The sequence below is a fragment of the Uranotaenia lowii genome, chromosome 3, assembly GCF_029784155.1.
Source record: "Uranotaenia lowii strain MFRU-FL chromosome 3, ASM2978415v1, whole genome shotgun sequence".
NCBI lineage: Eukaryota > Metazoa > Arthropoda > Insecta > Diptera > Culicidae > Uranotaenia > Uranotaenia lowii.
Genome location: NC_073693.1, coordinates 163,308,104 through 163,326,350, shown reverse-complemented (window position 1 = coordinate 163,326,350; position 18,247 = coordinate 163,308,104). Strand labels below are relative to the sequence as shown.

At 39.3% G+C, this 18,247-nt stretch overlaps 1 protein-coding gene across 1 annotated transcript; it reads left to right on the top strand.

Annotated features, from left to right (window-relative positions):
* Positions 1 to 12,228: 12,228 nt before the first annotated feature.
* LOC129752806 (uncharacterized) lies at positions 12,229 to 16,088 on the top strand. The gene is made up of 2 exons (XM_055748583.1): positions 12,229 to 13,804; positions 13,981 to 16,088. Exons 1-2 carry the CDS (start codon positions 12,229 to 12,231, stop codon positions 16,086 to 16,088), a joined length of 3,684 nt encoding a protein of 1,227 aa, XP_055604558.1.
* Positions 16,089 to 18,247: the final 2,159 nt, after the last annotated feature.

Below are 18,247 nucleotides of genomic sequence, written 5' to 3'. Positions count from 1 at the left end.
GTTGATATAACTTCTATAAAAAGATACAGGGAGTTCAGATTTAGGATAGTGGATATCCGCACTTTATTTTATTCTGTTCTTTAAGTATGCGTATTAGGTCGATATGAAAATTAAAACATGAAAATTTAGTTTATTTTATTTCATTATTTTTGTCGAATTATTTCCGGGATTTGACAATATTTGGATATTGCCGGAATTCGGGTTGATATTTTCCCAGGTTTTTTCAATTTCTCTCACTTTTTCTTATCCACATCTTTTAAATGATGCAAACAGTACATGATGGTACATTAGAAAAATCGCGACCATAAATATAAATGCTATAGCCGTAGAATCTAAAAAAAATTAACGAGAGTTTATTATAAAAAATAATCTAGATGTTGTCATGTTGCAAGAAGTTCACTTCCATGATTTTTCCTTCATTCCCAATTATAATGCGATAGTTAATATAAGTTCCCTTAATAAAGGAACAGCAATTCTGTTTTGAAATTTGCTTGATTTTAGCAATGTTCTGTTAGATACTTCTGGACGAATTATATCGGCAGTTTTTGATGAGATATACTTGGTTAACGTTTATGGTCATGCTCAGTGTTCGGCACAAAAGCGCTAATCCGGTATTCGCTAATTAGGCTGCTAACTTTTTGTTAGCGGTTTAATTTTGCCGCTAAGTTTGGATTGATTTAGCGAATTGAAAAATTCCGCTATTTTTTGGTTCCGCTAACTGAAGATCGCTAACTCCCATATATTTGTATCAATCTCTCGAATTCATAGTGATAGAATAAACCATTTTTCATTAATCAGGTCAAAGTGACGTTATACATCATTTTGATTGCTTTATTGGATTCATTGGAGGAATGCGTATCGTTAGAGAAAAGATGTTTTTAGTGTAACTTTTCTCTCTTTAAGCACTTTTTAGCAACTTTTACAGAAGAAGATAACAATAAAAGGTGTAACAATATAAAACTATTTTGAACATCTCTTCATCAGCATTTGTTTTCAAGTAGTTGAGCTATTTACTTTTCACAAGACAGTTTTTTAGAGATTTTACAGATCAGTTCATATAAAAATAAGATTAAATCACCATTGTAGCCTTCGTTTTAAGTTTAAATAGAAATTGTATAAATGTTCACGTTTGACAATGCTCCTGCAAATTTGAAAAAGGGGAAAATAGGTTAAAGATTTTAAATGAGGATTATGTAAAATAATGCCAAAACAAAATAAATGAATTGTATTACTGTCTGGACCAGAGGGGGCCAAACCTAAGCCCTCGAGTCCCTGGTCGTTCCTCTGGAGACTCAGTGGAGGGTGGGCACACAAGGCCTTCTTTTCTGGCTAGCTCGATCTTGAGCAGGAACGGAGCTCCTCAAGGTCGGCTTTCACAAAATTGCTGATCAAGGACCGTTCGGAAAGGATCAAACACTCTACCACTGAATTGCTTTTTATGTGTTTTTATTAATTTACCTTTGTGTTTTGTGTGGCGTGTGTCTCGTTGGGCCGGCCTTTGCTGCTGTTGACGCTACTCCTTCGGAACGCTACGGGTGTTTGGGGTGTGTCTAGGCAGTTGACAAGAATTGGCGGTAACTTTGCCAATTCCTTGTCAGCTCCTCAGGCCGGAACGGATGTGGGACTCCGTTCAGCCTTCCAAATAGTGGATTCCCTTCGGGATTCGATCCTGTATTACGGTGGGTGGTTGTCTGCCAAAGTGGTCCAAACTGCAGAAACGCGGTACCAGATTGGAACCTCCCCGATACTAGTTGGTCCCGGAGGGCATAAAGCATATGCTCCTAAGTTTTGGGTCCTGGTGGATAAAAGGCCGATAAAACTTCTGCGAGGGCTACCAAGATCTCTTCACTTTTACCTGATTCGCTTTTCTTGAACGCGCACTGGTGTTTTCCGCTACCGGACTTATTGAACTTTAAACTTCTGTTAGTTCAACACTTATATGGTTAGGTTAAGTCCTCTCGATACGCAACCTGGCTGTCTTGGCGATCAAAGCGGAAAGAGATCTTTTTAGCGTTAGTTTTGGTAGCTTTCCTCTCATCAGGCCGATTAAACCACTTTTTTAACTTCTGGACTAATACCTTTTTTAATTTGTGCGTTCGTTTTAAACCCGTTCTAGTACAGCATTTTGTGTATTTGTTTCAGTGTACCTGTGTTAACATGTTGTGTTCTTGTGAGTCCTGTATTTTATTTTAACTAAACCTATCTTGCTCTGATGAAATAATGTTTTAACCAATTAACTAACATTTAACTATAAACAAACAATTTAAGCAAATAAACAAATAATGATTTAATTTATGAAAACTTTACCGAGTTGAATATCGCAACGGTAACAATTGCACAAAAGATTGTTTGCAACTATCTACTTTGCACAAAACTGATAAATCGATTAAATTTTTAACCAAAAATTAAATAAAAAGAGAGAGATATAGCTCCCATTTTCCAAATTTTGTTCTTTTGCTCTTTCTTAGATTGTTCGTAAATCGTTTGTTTTAATTTATATAACACAGAGACTCGTTAAAACTCCTATTTTTTACAGTTTTGGTTTTGCTCACAGAATTTTATGAAAAAACGATCCTACCTAACCTACCTAAGGGTCCAGCGCCGATTGACCGGCGCATAGGGCTGAGATAAAAGATCTCCACTGCTGGCGATCCGGAGCCAGCGTCTTCACTCGCTGCCAGCCGAGGTTCTCGTCAACTGTGCGGATTTCAGCGGCTAGACTTCGCCGCCACGAGCTTTTGGGCCTGCCTCTTCTTCGATGCCCATCTGGATTCCAGTCAAGCGCCTCTCTGCAAATCTCGTTTTCATCTCTTCGCAGCGTGTGCCCAATCCATCTCCACTTACGTTCCCGAATCTCGATTTCTAGCGCCTTTTGATGACACCGGCGATGAAGTTCAACGTTTGAGATCCAGTTGCCAGGCCACCAAGCGCGGATGATGTTCCGCAGGCAGCGATTCACAAAAACTTGCAGTTTTCGCGTCGTCACCGCATATGTGCACCAAGTTTCACACCCGTTCAGCAATACGGATTTGACGTTTGAGTTGAAGATTCGGATCTTAGTTCGTAGAGAGATCTGGCGTGACCGCCAGATGTTTCGGAGACTCGCAAACGCAAATCGGGCTTTTCTGATCCGGGATTCGATGTCCTTCTTGGTACCACCATCAGGCGTAATCTGGCTACCAAGATACTGGAAGCACTCCACTGTCTCAACCTGTTGTCCAGCTACCACGAAATTGGAACGATTTTCTGTGTTGATTTCCATCGACTTGGTCTTTCCGACATTGATTTTGAGACCTGCTGCCTTGGAGCTTTCGGTGAGGTCGTCGAGTTTGCTCTGCATGTCTTGTTGTGTTCGGGCGAGCAAAACAATATCGTCTGCCAGGTCAAGGTCGTTCAGTTGCTCCATGGTTGAAGGATTCCACGGCAATCCTCGGTTTGGTCTACAGTCAATCGATCCAGTCAAGATCTCATCCATTACGATGAGAAAAAGCAGCGGTGACAAAATACATCCTTGTCTCACTCCAGCAGTTACCGGGATTGGTTCGGACAAGACACCGTCGTGCAAGACCTTGCACGAAAATGCCTCGTACTGTGCTTCGATGAGATGGACTAGTTTCTCTGAGACCCCTCGTCGTCTAAGAGCAGCCCAGATGTTTTCGTGGTTCAGTCGGTCAAATGCTTTTTCGAAATCAACGAACACCAGCAGAAGAGAGTCCTGGAATTCGTTGATTTGTTCCAGTATTATTCGTAGCGTTGTGATGTGGTCCACACATGATCGTCCGGATCGATCAATTTATCTAATTTTAAATTAAATACTTGAAACTTCATTAATTCCCCCTTGGGGAGTTGGAAAAATCAAAAGGGGAAGTGCGTGACTAAAGAAAAACTAGATATGTTGGTAAACAGTTAGCGCCCTCCTAAATAGGAGAGAGCGTGTACTTGGGGCAAAGTTAATAAGCGCACACATATGGTTGCATATCAGCCCTAAGAAGGTTATATCATACATCTTTGATATCATACCCGATTGGGATAAAATGCTTAGTCAGCAATCAACTGTCACTCCAATCAATAGTGCAGGTGAACCTGACAGCATATAGTAACGCGGGGTAAACACCACAATAGATCAACTACTGGTCGCAGTGGGCTCTCCCCTACAGGAAAAAAAAACAGTTAGCGATTAGCGATTAGCGCTTTAAGCTTAAAGCGATAACATTTTTGGCACATTTAGCGAATTTAATTAGCGATCGCTAACTTTGTATGAGTTAGCAATTTAATTAGCGGCGCTAATTTTTCAGTTAGCGATGCCGAACACTGGTCATGCTGGATCACAGCATAGATCGGAAAGAGAAGAACTATTCAATTACACTATAGCGTAGGGTTGCCATCCGTCCCGCAAAAACGGGACATGTCCCGCTTTTTTGTTGAATGTTCCGCCGTCCCGCTTTTTACTCAAAATGTCCCGCTTTTTTTCATGGAAAACTTTTACAAATTTCACTGACTTACACTGGAAAAAATCAAATTTCAATTTATTGGTTGACACAAAAAAATATTTCCAATACGCATTGTTTCTCAAAATAAGCAATACAACTCAAAATAATTTTCAAATACATCATTTTTCTCAAAAAGAGCATCATCTTTTTTTCAGAGTTTACATAAGTCAATACTGAATAACCCTATAGTTATAGTAAGATTCTGATTCAGTTAAACTTTCTTGGAGCACGTTCAACTTTGGTATGAAGAAAATGTTGTTAAAATTGCTTCCAAATGATTTTAAAATCTTAATTTATCGACAGAATCTTAGTTTAATTGCCATACTCTATCTTATTCCACTCAATCTTCCAAAGTATAAAATGATGGAAGTTTTTTTGAGTTTTTCAATTTTTAGAACTAATTTGAGACATATTTGTTATTTCAGAAGAATTTTTACGCGATATCAAATCCATCGTTTACAAGTAGAACTTGAAACATTTCTCTCAAATAACGTGTTGATTTGCGAGAACCGTGTAAAGTGGCCCTGGTAATTGCAAAAAAAACGTGCAAATGTAAATCGTGTAAGAAAAATTGAGCAAAATCAATCCGCTTTAAATAAACCTAAGTGTACTTTCTATGAATAACTTTGGTATGCGTATAATTTTGATAATAAAAGTTAGCTTTTTAAGAGTTTCTTAAATGTCCCGCTTTTTTCTGAAAGTATCTGGCAAGCCTACTATAGCACCTCATTTATACAAAATCGGAACTAATTCAACTATTTTAGCTGGAGACTACTGTGTTACTGTGTTAAAGACTCTAATGATACTAGAATCAAAATTATCTTTATCAGTTACTAAAAAGTAACAATTTACTTTCCACCGGGTTAATTCCGCTTCACGATTGGATCGTTTTGATGTTAGTAAATCGTTTAATGACTCTTTTCGAAACGTAGAAACCCTCCCTGTTGCCTTTTCAGATCATAATGCAGTCGTAATTAGTTACAAAATAAATCAATCCCAAACTCTTCCTATTATGGGAAAAGGGTATTGGAAAATTACTACTAAGCTTACATATGATCAAGTATCTCAAAAAAGAATTTGTAGAATGTTATAAGCAACTCAAAACAAGACGTAAATACAATACAAGTTTCAGTGAATGGTGAAAACAATCACAGAATGAGGACGTAGAGGATGAATTAGCGATAGTTAAATCCAAAATTGTAGATGCAGAACAAAATCGGTGAAATGCCGACGCTTTGCGATGTAATCAAAATACTATGTTTGAACAGGAGAAAATAGGTATTTCGAGAATGATAAAGCGAAGAATTAATCCACAGTTAAGGGTCCTTAGAACTCCTGATGGAGTCATAAGTGATCATAAGAGTATAAGAACTAGAGTTCAAACCCACTTTAATTAACAGTTCAATTATATGAATAAGCTGGATAATAATTTTGAAGCATAAAAATTTTTAAATACAAAATTTAGTAGCCAAGCTATGAATAAACTTGTAGAACCTATAACAGAAGAAGAACTATCAACAGTTGAAAAAAATTCAACCAAAAAGAAGGCTCCGGGACCAGATGGGATCACTTATGAATTTTATAATGTAATGTTTGATACAGTTAAGCAGGACTTGTTGAATCTTTTTAATGGGTTATTAAGTAATACAATAAAACCTATGACAATTTCTCTGTGGGAATAATTACACATCAAAAACGGGTTTTAAGAACGATTTAAAAACTACAGGCCTATAAGTCTTCTAAACTCAGATTACAAGCTTTTCACTAAAATAATAACTGGAAGAATTTCCACACATCTACACGAGATAATCGGATCGGATTGTCTATGAAACTTTTTTCTATTTTTATTGAACCTTTAATAAAAAAGATTCAAGCTACCGTTAATGGAATATTCACAGAGAACCAGAGAACGGGCCCCGAACAAATATGTGTCGAATCCGTGTGTAAGAATTTGAATCGTCGGCCATTTTAAAACCTTTAAAATTGGCCTAAAAACAGCACCATCTAGTGGCTCTTAGCTAAGTGACTCAGCTGTTGTTGTCGATTTTTTTGTCAACAGTTGAGAACACTCAGAACATAAATAACCAAAAATTTGCTCCCAGGTCGCACCAACACAGAGTTCAGTTAGTTTTCTTTTTTTTGGGGTGTAGAAAAAGCAACATAATGAAATTTGCAGCAGGAACTTTATGCGCTTTTAACGAAATCTTTTTCTTTTGGCAATGATGCCTCATTTGGTACTCGTTTTTGTATTGAGCCACTGATTTTTTTTTGTGAAAAAAAGCAAACATTATTTAGTTGTTTGAAGAGAAAGTTCATATACGATTTAAATTATGTGTCTGTTTTAATATAAATTATAATTTCAAGAATAGTTCAGTAAACCTTTGCCGCAGGATTTCTGTATGATGTGTTAATTTATGATACCCCTCTAATGGATAAACTCCACTTTTTGTTAAGGATCAAATTTTTTTAATCAAATTTCACTCATAACGAAGCATTTCAAATCTAATTAATCGAAAGTATCACCACCCATCTTCGTTCGAACATTGCGAAATTCTAGCATGTAAACATCGCATCATTTCTGTCAGGATAGGACTTCAGTACCTACTTCCGAAAATATTCGAAAATTGGAATAGCTTCTTAATATCGAATTTAGCCTCTTAGACAGAGCAAAGTAATTGCATGGAGGTTACCCGGACACCTAAGAATCCTAAGAATTTAAGGAAATTGCAATAGGCATTTAGAAGCAACTTGATATCAAAATTTTATAAATTCTTCAAATATTCCCCCTTCTATTGTACTAAATACAGATATCCGATAACACCATGCGCCAAGTTTTCACCAATCCTACCGAGATTTTGTGAAAAAAAAGAATACTGAATGAATTTTTAAATTGGTGTTCATCATTGAAATTTATTCTAAATTATAAAAAAAAATCAATCAAGTCTTGATGTAGTGAATTTCATGTCCACAAAAACAAACACAGGCCAAAAACTGAAAAACCATACAATTATTTTAATACCTGATTGAGTGGCTGAAAATAAATTTGGCTTTGAGTGCACTTTTCATTCGTTGAAGGTACTATCGTCTGAGCGTGTAGAAAAAATGGAAAAAATAAAAGTACCGGTAACGACATCTGGTGGCTCTTAGCTAAGTTGCAAAAATGGCGTCGTTTATTTTGAAAATACGGTTGGTATTTTTACACACGGTTGGGGCTCCAGCCCAAACTCTGGTTCTCTGTGGAATATTAGTGATAGATAATTTCGTTCAAAAATCAGCATATGCTGATGACAAAAATAATTAATATAAAGATTTCCGACTCTTACAGAAACCGGGGGACAAAAATAAAAAGCGCCACCATCAAATATGATGGCAGAAATGCAACTAAAACACAGCGAACACTGTTAGCACAGATAACTCATGTATTGCAGTTTTTATCACACGATGAAAAACATGTACAAAACTGCGAGTTTTTAACCACAGCAATAACTGTGAAATTGCGCATAACTGTGGATTGTGGCATTTGTGCGACATGTCAAAACCAAGTTTCATTGTGTGGAATCAAAGTAAACATAACCAAATACGATAGTTTATCTCGTATTTCGTTTTCGCTTGTTTAGTTTTTAAGAAAAACAAGTTTCTCAAATGAACAATGAAATAATATTTTTTTAAAATTAACACGCCACTTGAAGTTACTTCACTATTCCCCATTCCTTCCACCTTGTTTGAAAGCTAAAATGTGTCGCTTTTTTAAGTTATTGATAAAACAAGATTTTTCGTTTTCATTTCATTTGATTATCAACTTAATAACATTATGAACGTTTATGTTTCCATTTTCATATTTACTGATTAAGTTTTATTTTTTTTTTTCATAACCATTGTGGTTAGCTCAATTTAACTGAGCCAGTTACTTTTGTTTCTGCAAAATTTAACCAAATTTCTTTAGAGTGCATTTTGCATAGTTTTGAATTCAAATTAGATTGAAAACATATCAGAGTGCATCTTTTTATACACGCTACGATCATTAAACACAATTTGTGAGAAATGTTGACCTTTTCCGTCAGTAGGTGGTGCTGATGTTCGTAGAAAGAATGTCTGTTGGGATTTATATGAAAAATGTTTAGAGTTGAATATCTTTATATCTACTATCTTTGCTGATGATCTTACAATTGTTATAAAAACTGATGAAGAATTTGATAAAGTTTTGGAAATATTCGAAATGTTTGCAAAAGAAGCAGGTATAAGACTAAATGTAATAAAATCAGGTTATCTTAGAATGAATAATGTTCAAATTGGTCCTCAACGTTTGGAAGAAATGGGAAAATTTTAGGTGAAGTTTTTCAAACAGTTTAAAAAAAAAATGACTGAAACAAACTTTGATCAAATCATACCAAAGATGAAATCTGTAATATCCTTGTATAGTTGGCAAAAATTGAACTTGATTTAAAGAGTTTTTATATCCAATAGGGTGATACGGTCAAAATTTGGTCAATATCAACTTGACATATTTCTTTTAATTTTGCATTCAAAAAACCTGAACACCCCTCATTTTGAAGGTGTGTGTGTGTGTGTGTGTGTGTGTGTGTGTGTGTGTGTGTGTGTGTGTGTGTGTGTGTGTGTGTGAGTGTGTGTGTGTGTGTGTGTGTGTGTGTGTGTGTGTGTGTGTGTGTGTGTGTGTGTGTGTGTGTGTGTGTGTGTGTGTGTGTGTGTGTGTGTGTGTGTGTGTGTGTGTGTGTGTGTGTGTGTGTGAGTGTAGAATGTTGCTCATATTTTGATTTCGGAATTCACTCTTCAGTTTTCAAAATGCCGTCCAAGGAAGAAAAGCAGCTTATCAAAATTTTGCTCGCGCATTGCGAAAATCCAAGAAACTCAATCGCAAACATGGCAAAATCGCTAAAAGTTGCCAAATCAATCGTTACAAATGTAATTAAAGTGTTAGGGGAATGTTTGTCGACAGCCAGGAAGTTTGGATCGGGAGAAAATCGAAAACCAGAAGCCGCTGAGACGACAAAGAGAGTTGCCGGTAGTTTCCAGCCAAACCCTAATCTCTCTCTCCGGGATGCCGAAAATAAGCTGGGTGTATCGTCTACAACCGTGCATCGACCCAAAAAACGAGCCGGACTATCGCTTACAAGAAGGTAGTGACTCCAAATCGCGATGATAAAAAAAAATACGACGGCCAAAGCGCGATCCCGGAGGCTGTACACGACGATCCTGGCAAAGTTTGACTGCATGGTAATGGACGACGAAACCTTCGTCAAAGCCGACTACAAGCAGCTTCCGGGACAGGAGTACGGCAAAAGGAAGGGGAAAGTTAGCAGATATTTTCAAGCACATGAAACTGTCAAAGTGTAACATGTCACATTGTCCTAAATAATATAATTAATTAGTAGTTAATCTTTTTGTTTATTTATTTTTTTTGTTATTTATTATTATAGATTATTTATTTTCAATTCAATATCGTACTATTTTTCTTTAGGTTAAATCTAACTTTTGTTAATATTAAAATTAAATTTATTTATTTGTATTTCGCCTTATTCAATTGTCACGTAAATAAACTCCGTGTACATAGACGCATTATAGTAGACTTGCATGCAATATCCAAAAATAGACTTCAATGGAGAAATGCTGTCACTCTGATACGCTTACGACTAGTCACTCTCTCGTGGAGACCTCCCGAGTTGACCCGAACTAGCAGGGAACCGAAAAAGGACCGGGGCAAGACAGGTTTAGGCGAATGTCGTAAGAATGAAAGGGACGCATATCCGGGGGTAGTTGATGCGATCCGACGATCGAAAAGCCACTGACCTATGATATAGGTCAATGAACTTCCACTCGGTTTTTGGGAATCCCTCGCGCCTGCCTGAGGATTTCAGGAAGTTACAACTTCACTTTGAACCCAGCCGTGAGCGAAGCAATAGCGAGTGTTTGCCTTTTTGTCCGCGTCGGTAGTAATTACTAAACGTAAGAGAACACGTGAAGTCACTTTTAATGCTTGGTATTAAATGTTAATATGTTTCCTTTATCCCTAATTAGTATAAGATTGCTAGATATTGTTGTGCGGTTATTAGTGTATGTGTGCGGATTACATCGTTACAAAAAAGGTAACATAAAAACATTGATTGTTCTGTGCGTCAAATTTCTGTGCTAATGTCTTGTCGAACAGCCGTTCGCCGGCTTTTTATATATAGTCGAACCGCCAACGCAGATCTAGCGATTTATAACCGCTAGCTTCGACATCAGAGCCACCCGTTACATCTACCAGGTTCCACGGTAGGGATTCGAGGTTACCCGACGCGCGGTCGGAAGGGAAGCGCATCGCCAACTACGCGCATCCGGTTCGGTTCGTAGCGAGGATCCGTCACCTATACCCGCGACGAACTTGAACTGCACCACGTGATCGATCACCCAGCTCGTCCGTCTTCAGCTGCATCGTCATCGAGGTCGATTCGAACCGAATATAGGCCGAAGGTAAACGAGCATCGAACGAGTGAGTACTCAAATGAAAACCATGCGCATGTAAAGAATAGTTTTCTCGACAGCACAGTTTCTTGAAGCCCGCTTTAGTTACTTTGGCTTCCGATTTTTGAAAGCTCATTCGAAACCCTTGAGCTTGATTCGGCTTCCGTAAACTTGCCGATTAAAATCCGCACACTTTAGGGAAAGCAAAGCAAATACCACAATGTAGGAAACAATAAGAAGGAAACAAATCAAAGAAAACCCAAAATGTCTAAATAAAATTATGCTGCTGTAAATACAAAATCTTTGATACTTACCAAATACATGTTTCTGTTAGCAACTCGATGTCTGAGTTTATTTTGTATTGTATAAGTTAAAGCTTTCCCTCAACATTTTTACCTTAATTTAAAAGTGGTGCCCCACGTTGTTCTATCCGAGTAGTTATTAGTTTGAATTTTGTACACCGGGAGGGTCGCTCGGGAAATCGATCTCCTCGCTTTTGCTTCAATCACCTCTGGGGGAATTTGAATTGTGAGTTCCTCCGGTGATGAGAAGCGTGAGAAATTGAGACGGATAGAACGACGGTGAGCACCAACTATCTTCTGACCGGGTATGAAGAATGAGTAGTTCTTATGCATTTTCCTTCTCCTTGATCGTTCCGCATCCTCTTTTGGATCCTATTGATCGACCCGCTCTGAGGACGGGTCTCTAGCCGGGCACAACCGACGAGTAATCCTCGAGAGAGGTGGCGCATAAGTTACTCGTTTGATTAGAAACGGAAGCGTATCAGGGGACAGTTGTTTCACTCTACAGGCGTATCTCACCCACGCGACATTGGCGCCCAACGAAAAAAGTGGCTTAATTTTTCTATTCGCAGTTGAATTGGATTTTCTCATGATATATTTTTCCCATTAAAAGGCATGCGATAAGTTTTTTTTTACCATTTATTTCCTTCTTTTCGTACTACATACACGAACATAGAATTCGTAACACATTATTCATACGACAATTAAGGTAGTTAATTATTAAGATATTTATTTTTCACTTTATTTATCTTCTGTCGTAACATTCAGATCAATGTGGTATAATCCTTAATTTAATAAGCGTCTAAATACAACAAAGTCAATCGAAAGTATTGACAAGCAAAGTTAATACATATTGTATTTCTAATCTTCATTAAACCGTTCCCGGTAATACACTATCTTCGATAAAATTTATTACAAACAAATCAGTTGAACGGAGGTGATTAATTGAATTTTGGCAAACACTATACAAACACAAAATGGCTGCTAGATTTCCTCACGCTAATCACTTAACTAATGAAGAGGTTCAGTATGAGCTTATGTTGCGGGGTAAGGTTAAAGAAACAGGGGATGACTTGAAGTCCCAACAAAGGTTGCTTCGACTCTTGTTCAAACAAGATGTACAAGAAGGGAGAGAATATAAATCACCGTTTACTTTCGAACAGGAGTTGGAGATTGTTCAAAATCGCGTATATCCTCTTTTAGATTCGCTAAGAAAAAAAGCTGACGGACGAGTAGCTTCTAGGTTGTGGCATTACTACCACAGGTTGAACCGAACATCACCAGGTGATGAAGCAGGTAGCGTTCGACGAAGAGAATTATTGGATGAAATGGAGTTAGTTCTGCTTGGGCCCACAGGTCAGACGTCAAGCACTATGTTGGATATGTTGGAGGCAGGGGACACGGAAACTGCAGGAGGTTTTTCGGGCAAAGTTGACTCTGGTACTCGTGAAAAGGGAGCGAAACCGAAGCAATCCGCAAACACAACTGAAAGAAAACCATCGTATGAGGACTTGGAACGTCGTATTCGAGAGCTTGAAGCGCTTGTGCTACAGTCAGGTATAAGCGGAAGTCATTCTCAGGATGACCGAGAGAAGGATGTTGGTCAGTTCCCAAGGTTCAGAAAATCTAGTGGGACGGAAACTGAAACCACAGTTAGAAGCAACAGAAGAACCACTCCGATTAGGCTACTAACGAAATATCCACATTCAGGAAGCGACACGGACCCGGAGGATCCCAGACTACCGGCAAATAGGGATAGGCGAGACTTTGAGAACAGGCGAAGGCAGACCACTGAGGAGGACGACTACCCTATGAGCTACGACGACCGTCGAGATGGCCGGTATTCTCGCCACCGAAGGCGAATAGAATTCTGGAAAATTTCCTTTTCGGGGGACAACAGGGTTATTTCGGTTGAAAATTTTCTTTTCAAGCTTAAGAAGATTGCGCTTAGAGAAGGGGTTCCAAAGAGAGAATTGCTTCGAGACATCCACTTGATTCTCGAAGGCCAAGCATCCGACTGGTTTTTTACCTATGTCGATGATTTTGAAAATTGGGAGCAGTTCGAAGAAAAACTTCGGTACAGGTTTGGTAACCCTAACCAGGATCAGGGTATAAGGCTCAAGATGCAAGAACGAAAGCAATTGAGGGGGGAGTCGTTTATGGCGTTCTTGACCGACATGGAGCGATTAAACAAAATGCGCAGCAGACCACTTTCAAAAAAGGAAAAATTCGAAATGGTATGGGATAACATGCGTCAGCACTATCGATCGAAAATTTCAATCGTGAAAGTGCGCGATTTAGACCACCTCATAGAGCTTAATCACGGGATAGACGCTGCAGACCCAATTCTACAAGGCGGGTCAGAGAGCAAAGGTTCTAGACCGATCCATCACATTGAATACGTGGATTCAGACTACTCAGAGGTAGAACAGGAAGGAATCGACGCTATTCAAGCTAGGCAGGAGAATAGATATCCGAGGGCTTTCCATAGTAGACAAGCTCAGGAGCAACGAACAGCCGAACAGGGTCAGGGGGGAGCTAATACAGATATCTGTTGGAATTGCCGAAAGACAGGACACAACTGGAGAAAGTGTAAGGAAACGAGAGCAATTTTCTGCTTCGGATGTGGGGAGTTAGGTCGGACGATAAGAAGTTGTTTACGATGTTCTTCGAGGGAACAGCGGTCGGTTAGGAACTTTACGGGAAACGGGGAAAGGAATGCACAGTAGGGAACCCCAGCATTCCCAGAACCGAAAAGGTTCCCACCGATCTTCAGAATTACGACCCTATTAATCAGATCCACACCATCAAAATTGAATCTAGAAAATGCCCATATTTGAAGGTAAATATTTTTGATACCGAACTCACGGCACTACTGGATTCCGGAGCTGGAATCAGCGTCATCAACAGCCTGGATATCGCAGAGCGCTATGGACTTAAACTTCAACCAACTAAATTAAGAGTATGCACGGCAGATCGAACCGAATACAAATGCCTAGGTTATTTGAACATTCCGTTCACCTATAGGAAAATTACTAAAGTGGTACCTACAGTAGTAGTTCCGGAAATATCGAAGCCAATTTTAGGATGTAACTTCTGGCGTAGCTTTGGAATTATGCCAATGGCCGATTTGGGTAAGGGACCTGAAAAAATAGGCGAGTTCGACGAGTCCGAAGAGAATATAACATTCACCCTCGAACCTATTGGTGAGCTTCCACGATTATCTATCAAAGAAGAGGATTCGTCATTGGACGTGCCGACTATTGACATTCCGGAGACACAGCCGATACCTAGTGAAGAAACGGTGGAGATAGAGCATGACCTGAATGAAATGGAAAAGAACGAACTTATGGAGGTAATCAAACAGTTTGATTTCACTAGCAGCGTAAAACTCGGAAGGACTAATGCAATCGAACACGAAATAGTTCTGAAGGAAGGAGCCAAACCTAAGAACCAACCGGTTTACAGGTGTGCACCAAACCTTCAAAAGGAAATAGATGCTGAGATCGAGCGTTTCAAATCAATGGATGTCATCGAGGAATGCTACAGCGAGTGGACGAATCCTCTCGTCCCTGTAAGAAAATCCAACGGGAAAATTAGGGTGTGTCTTGATTCGAGAAGGTTGAATAGCATGACTGTGAAAGATGCCTATCCAATGCGGAATATGCTGGAAATATTCCAGAGATTGGAAAGTGCTAAATATTTTTCCATAATAGACCTAAAAGACGCTTACTTTCAAATTCCATTGAAAGAAGAATGTCGGAACTTGACAGCATTTCGAACATCTCGTGGACTTTTTAGATTCAAGGTTTGCCCATTTGGGGTGACCGGAGCCAGTTTCTGCATGAATCGGTTGATGGACCGCGTGATTGGATTTGACTTAATCCCGTTTGTATTTGTCTATCTCGATGACATTGTGATAGCATCAAAAACTTTGGAAGATCACTTTAGATTACTCAAAATAGTGGCCGAAAGATTGAAAAAGGCTAACCTCACGGTCTCACTTGAAAAGTCGCGTTTCTGTAGAAGGCAAATCAAATACTTAGGGTACCTACTAAACGACAAGGGAATAGCCATCGACGGTTCTAGAATATCGGCAATACTAGACTACGCTAGACCAAAATGCGTGAAGGACATCCGGAGGCTTTTGGGACTGGCCGGATTCTATCAGCGTTTTATTAAAGGCTACAGTAGGAAAACAGTTCCGATAACAGATCTGCTTAAAAAATCAAAGAAGAAATTCACTTGGACCGAGGAGGCAGAAGTAGCATTTATGGATCTGAAATCTGCTTTAACTGCTGCTCCAATTTTAGCGAACCCAGATTTCTCCAAACAATTTACGATTGAATCCGACGCATCCGACACCGCAGTAGGGGCAGCTTTGGTACAGGACAACAGCGGAGAAACCCAGGTTATTGCATATTTTAGCAAGAAGCTAAGTCGAACACAAAGAGCGTATTCCAGCGTCGAAAAGGAATGTTTGGGAGTTCTACTGGCGATTGAGAACTTTAGACATTATGTTGAAGGCTCGCGTTTCAAGGTCGTGACGGACGCTCGAAGCCTTTTATGGTTATTTACCATAGGAGCCGGGACTGGTAACTCTAAACTCATTCGCTGGGCGTTGAAAATACAATCGTATGATATTCAACTTGAATACAGAAAAGGTTCGAGCAATATAACTGCTGACTGTCTTTCACGTTCAGTTGACCTATTGGATACATATGCAGATGACAAATATTCGGAGGAGGTCCAGAAAATACTTAACAACCCCACGAAGTTCCCAGATTTCCGGATAACAGACGGTAAAATTTTTAAATACGCGAAATTCGGAAACTGAACCGAAGACCCTCGATTCCGTTGGAAAATGTTACCGCCGGAGAATGAACGCCGGGAAATTATCAGAACAGAGCACGATCTAGCACATTTCGGACAAGAGAAGACATTGCAAAACCTGAAGCTACGTTTTAATTGGCCAGGAATGGCAAGACAGGTAAGACAGTTTTGTCGCGAGTGTCTCAAATGTCAAATGTCTAAGGCAAACAACATAAATTCCACACCACCGATGGGAGACCAGAAGGAATTTGTCGAATATCCATGGCAATTCGTGACCCTCGACTACGTCGGCCCACTACCAGCCTCAGGTAAATCCAGGCACACATGCCTACTTGTGGCCACAGACGTGTTCAGCAAGTTTGTGCTCGTCCAACCTTTCAGAGAAGCAAAATCGCAGTCTTTAGTCGAGTTTGTGAGAAACATGATATTTCAGCTATTCGGAGTTCCGGAAGTAATACTTACGGATAACGGGACTCAGTTCACGTCTAAGATATTCAAAGAACTCCTCGCAACCCATAACGTCAACCATTGGTTAACTCCATCATATCACCCACAAGTCAACAACACTGAACGTGTAAATAGGGTAATAACAACAGCGATACGGGCAACGATTAAGGGCCATAAAAACTGGGCGGATGATCTACAGGAGATCGCGTGTGCAATTCGTAACGCAGTGCATGAGTCGACAAAATACTCTCCGTATTTTGTGGTCTTCGGAAGGGAAATGGTGTCTGATGGACGCGAATATCAGCGAATGCGAGAACCACCCCCACCTGGAACGCCAACTCCTTATGAAAAAACTCGCGGAAAACTTTTCGAAGAAATTAAGCAGAACCTTTCCAAAGCGTATGAGCGGCACAGAAAGGCTTATAACTTAAGATCCAATCCGGATTGCCCAACCTATTCTCCAGGAGAAACGGTAATGAAGAAGACATTCGAACTATCAGACAAAGCCAAAGGCTTTTGTGCTAAACTTGCACCGAAATACGAACTCGCCATAGTCAGGAAAATTTTGGGAAAACACTGCTATGAGCTTGAGGATCTTTCCGGAAAGCGTCTAGGAGTCTTCTACGGAAATCACCTTAAGAAGTCACAGTTACCAGCAAAATAGATTGTTTGAAGTCATTTCAAAGCTATGAAAACCTCATGTGAGGGACAAATTAAAATTTCAAAACACTTCCTTTTAGCTAGGGTTTAATTAACTCCATTAATGGATATTACCGGCTATGAGAGAGGTACCAAAAATCTACAATATCAACTTTTGGAAACGGTCCATTGATTTCCGGAAAGCCTTAGGGGAAGTAGCGAAAAAATTCTGAGGCCTAGTCGAACTGTGTGTTGAATTCACAACAGCAGTAGTAGTGTTCATGAAGGCTAGAAGGAGCTTGGCTATGACCTGGTATGAGTATGTGCTTAGCACGAATCTTAAGCGAGCTAAAGGCGATGACTTCTCATAATCATTAGTAGTGAACACTATGAGGAAAAGAAGGAGCACATTCGCTAGTAAAAACCTCAGAATTTTATCACCGCCAACCTAAACTAATCTGAGGAATCATTACCAACCTCATCCTGGCAAATAAAATCGACTAAACCAGCGAAAAACAAGCTCTGTTTCACCAGATAACAACAGCGAAAGCGACAGCCAAAAAAAGAAGATCTCAAACAAAAACAAAAGAAAACCGGGACTGCTATCCCAATTGTAAATATGTAAATATTTAAATTAGTACGCGCCTAACACTTAAAATTAATGCTTAGCTTAAGTTAGTTTAGGTTGTCAAAAACTCACGTTTCTCAAAAATTCCATCCGTATTCCTTGTGCTGTAGATTGTTGTTATTTATATGCTTGTGTTGCCTTTCATGTCCATTCTATTTTTGTAAAGTATAGTCCTTTCCTCCGTGGCTTCATCAATATTATTTTGGGCATCCATCAAGAGCACGTTAGCAGTTGCTCTAATAGTCCTGTAGGGTGCTTCATACCTCTGGAATAGCATAATTTTGCAGGGTGGTGAATGGAATTCAATCGCCTCGACGTTTTATGTTGCTCCTGAGTGTAATGAGGTTGACTCCTAAAACAGGCAATTCAGCGCTAAGAATTATCCTCCATTTCCACATTTCTTATTGGATTTTTCTAACCAATCGCTGAAGCAGGATTAGGATAGGGAT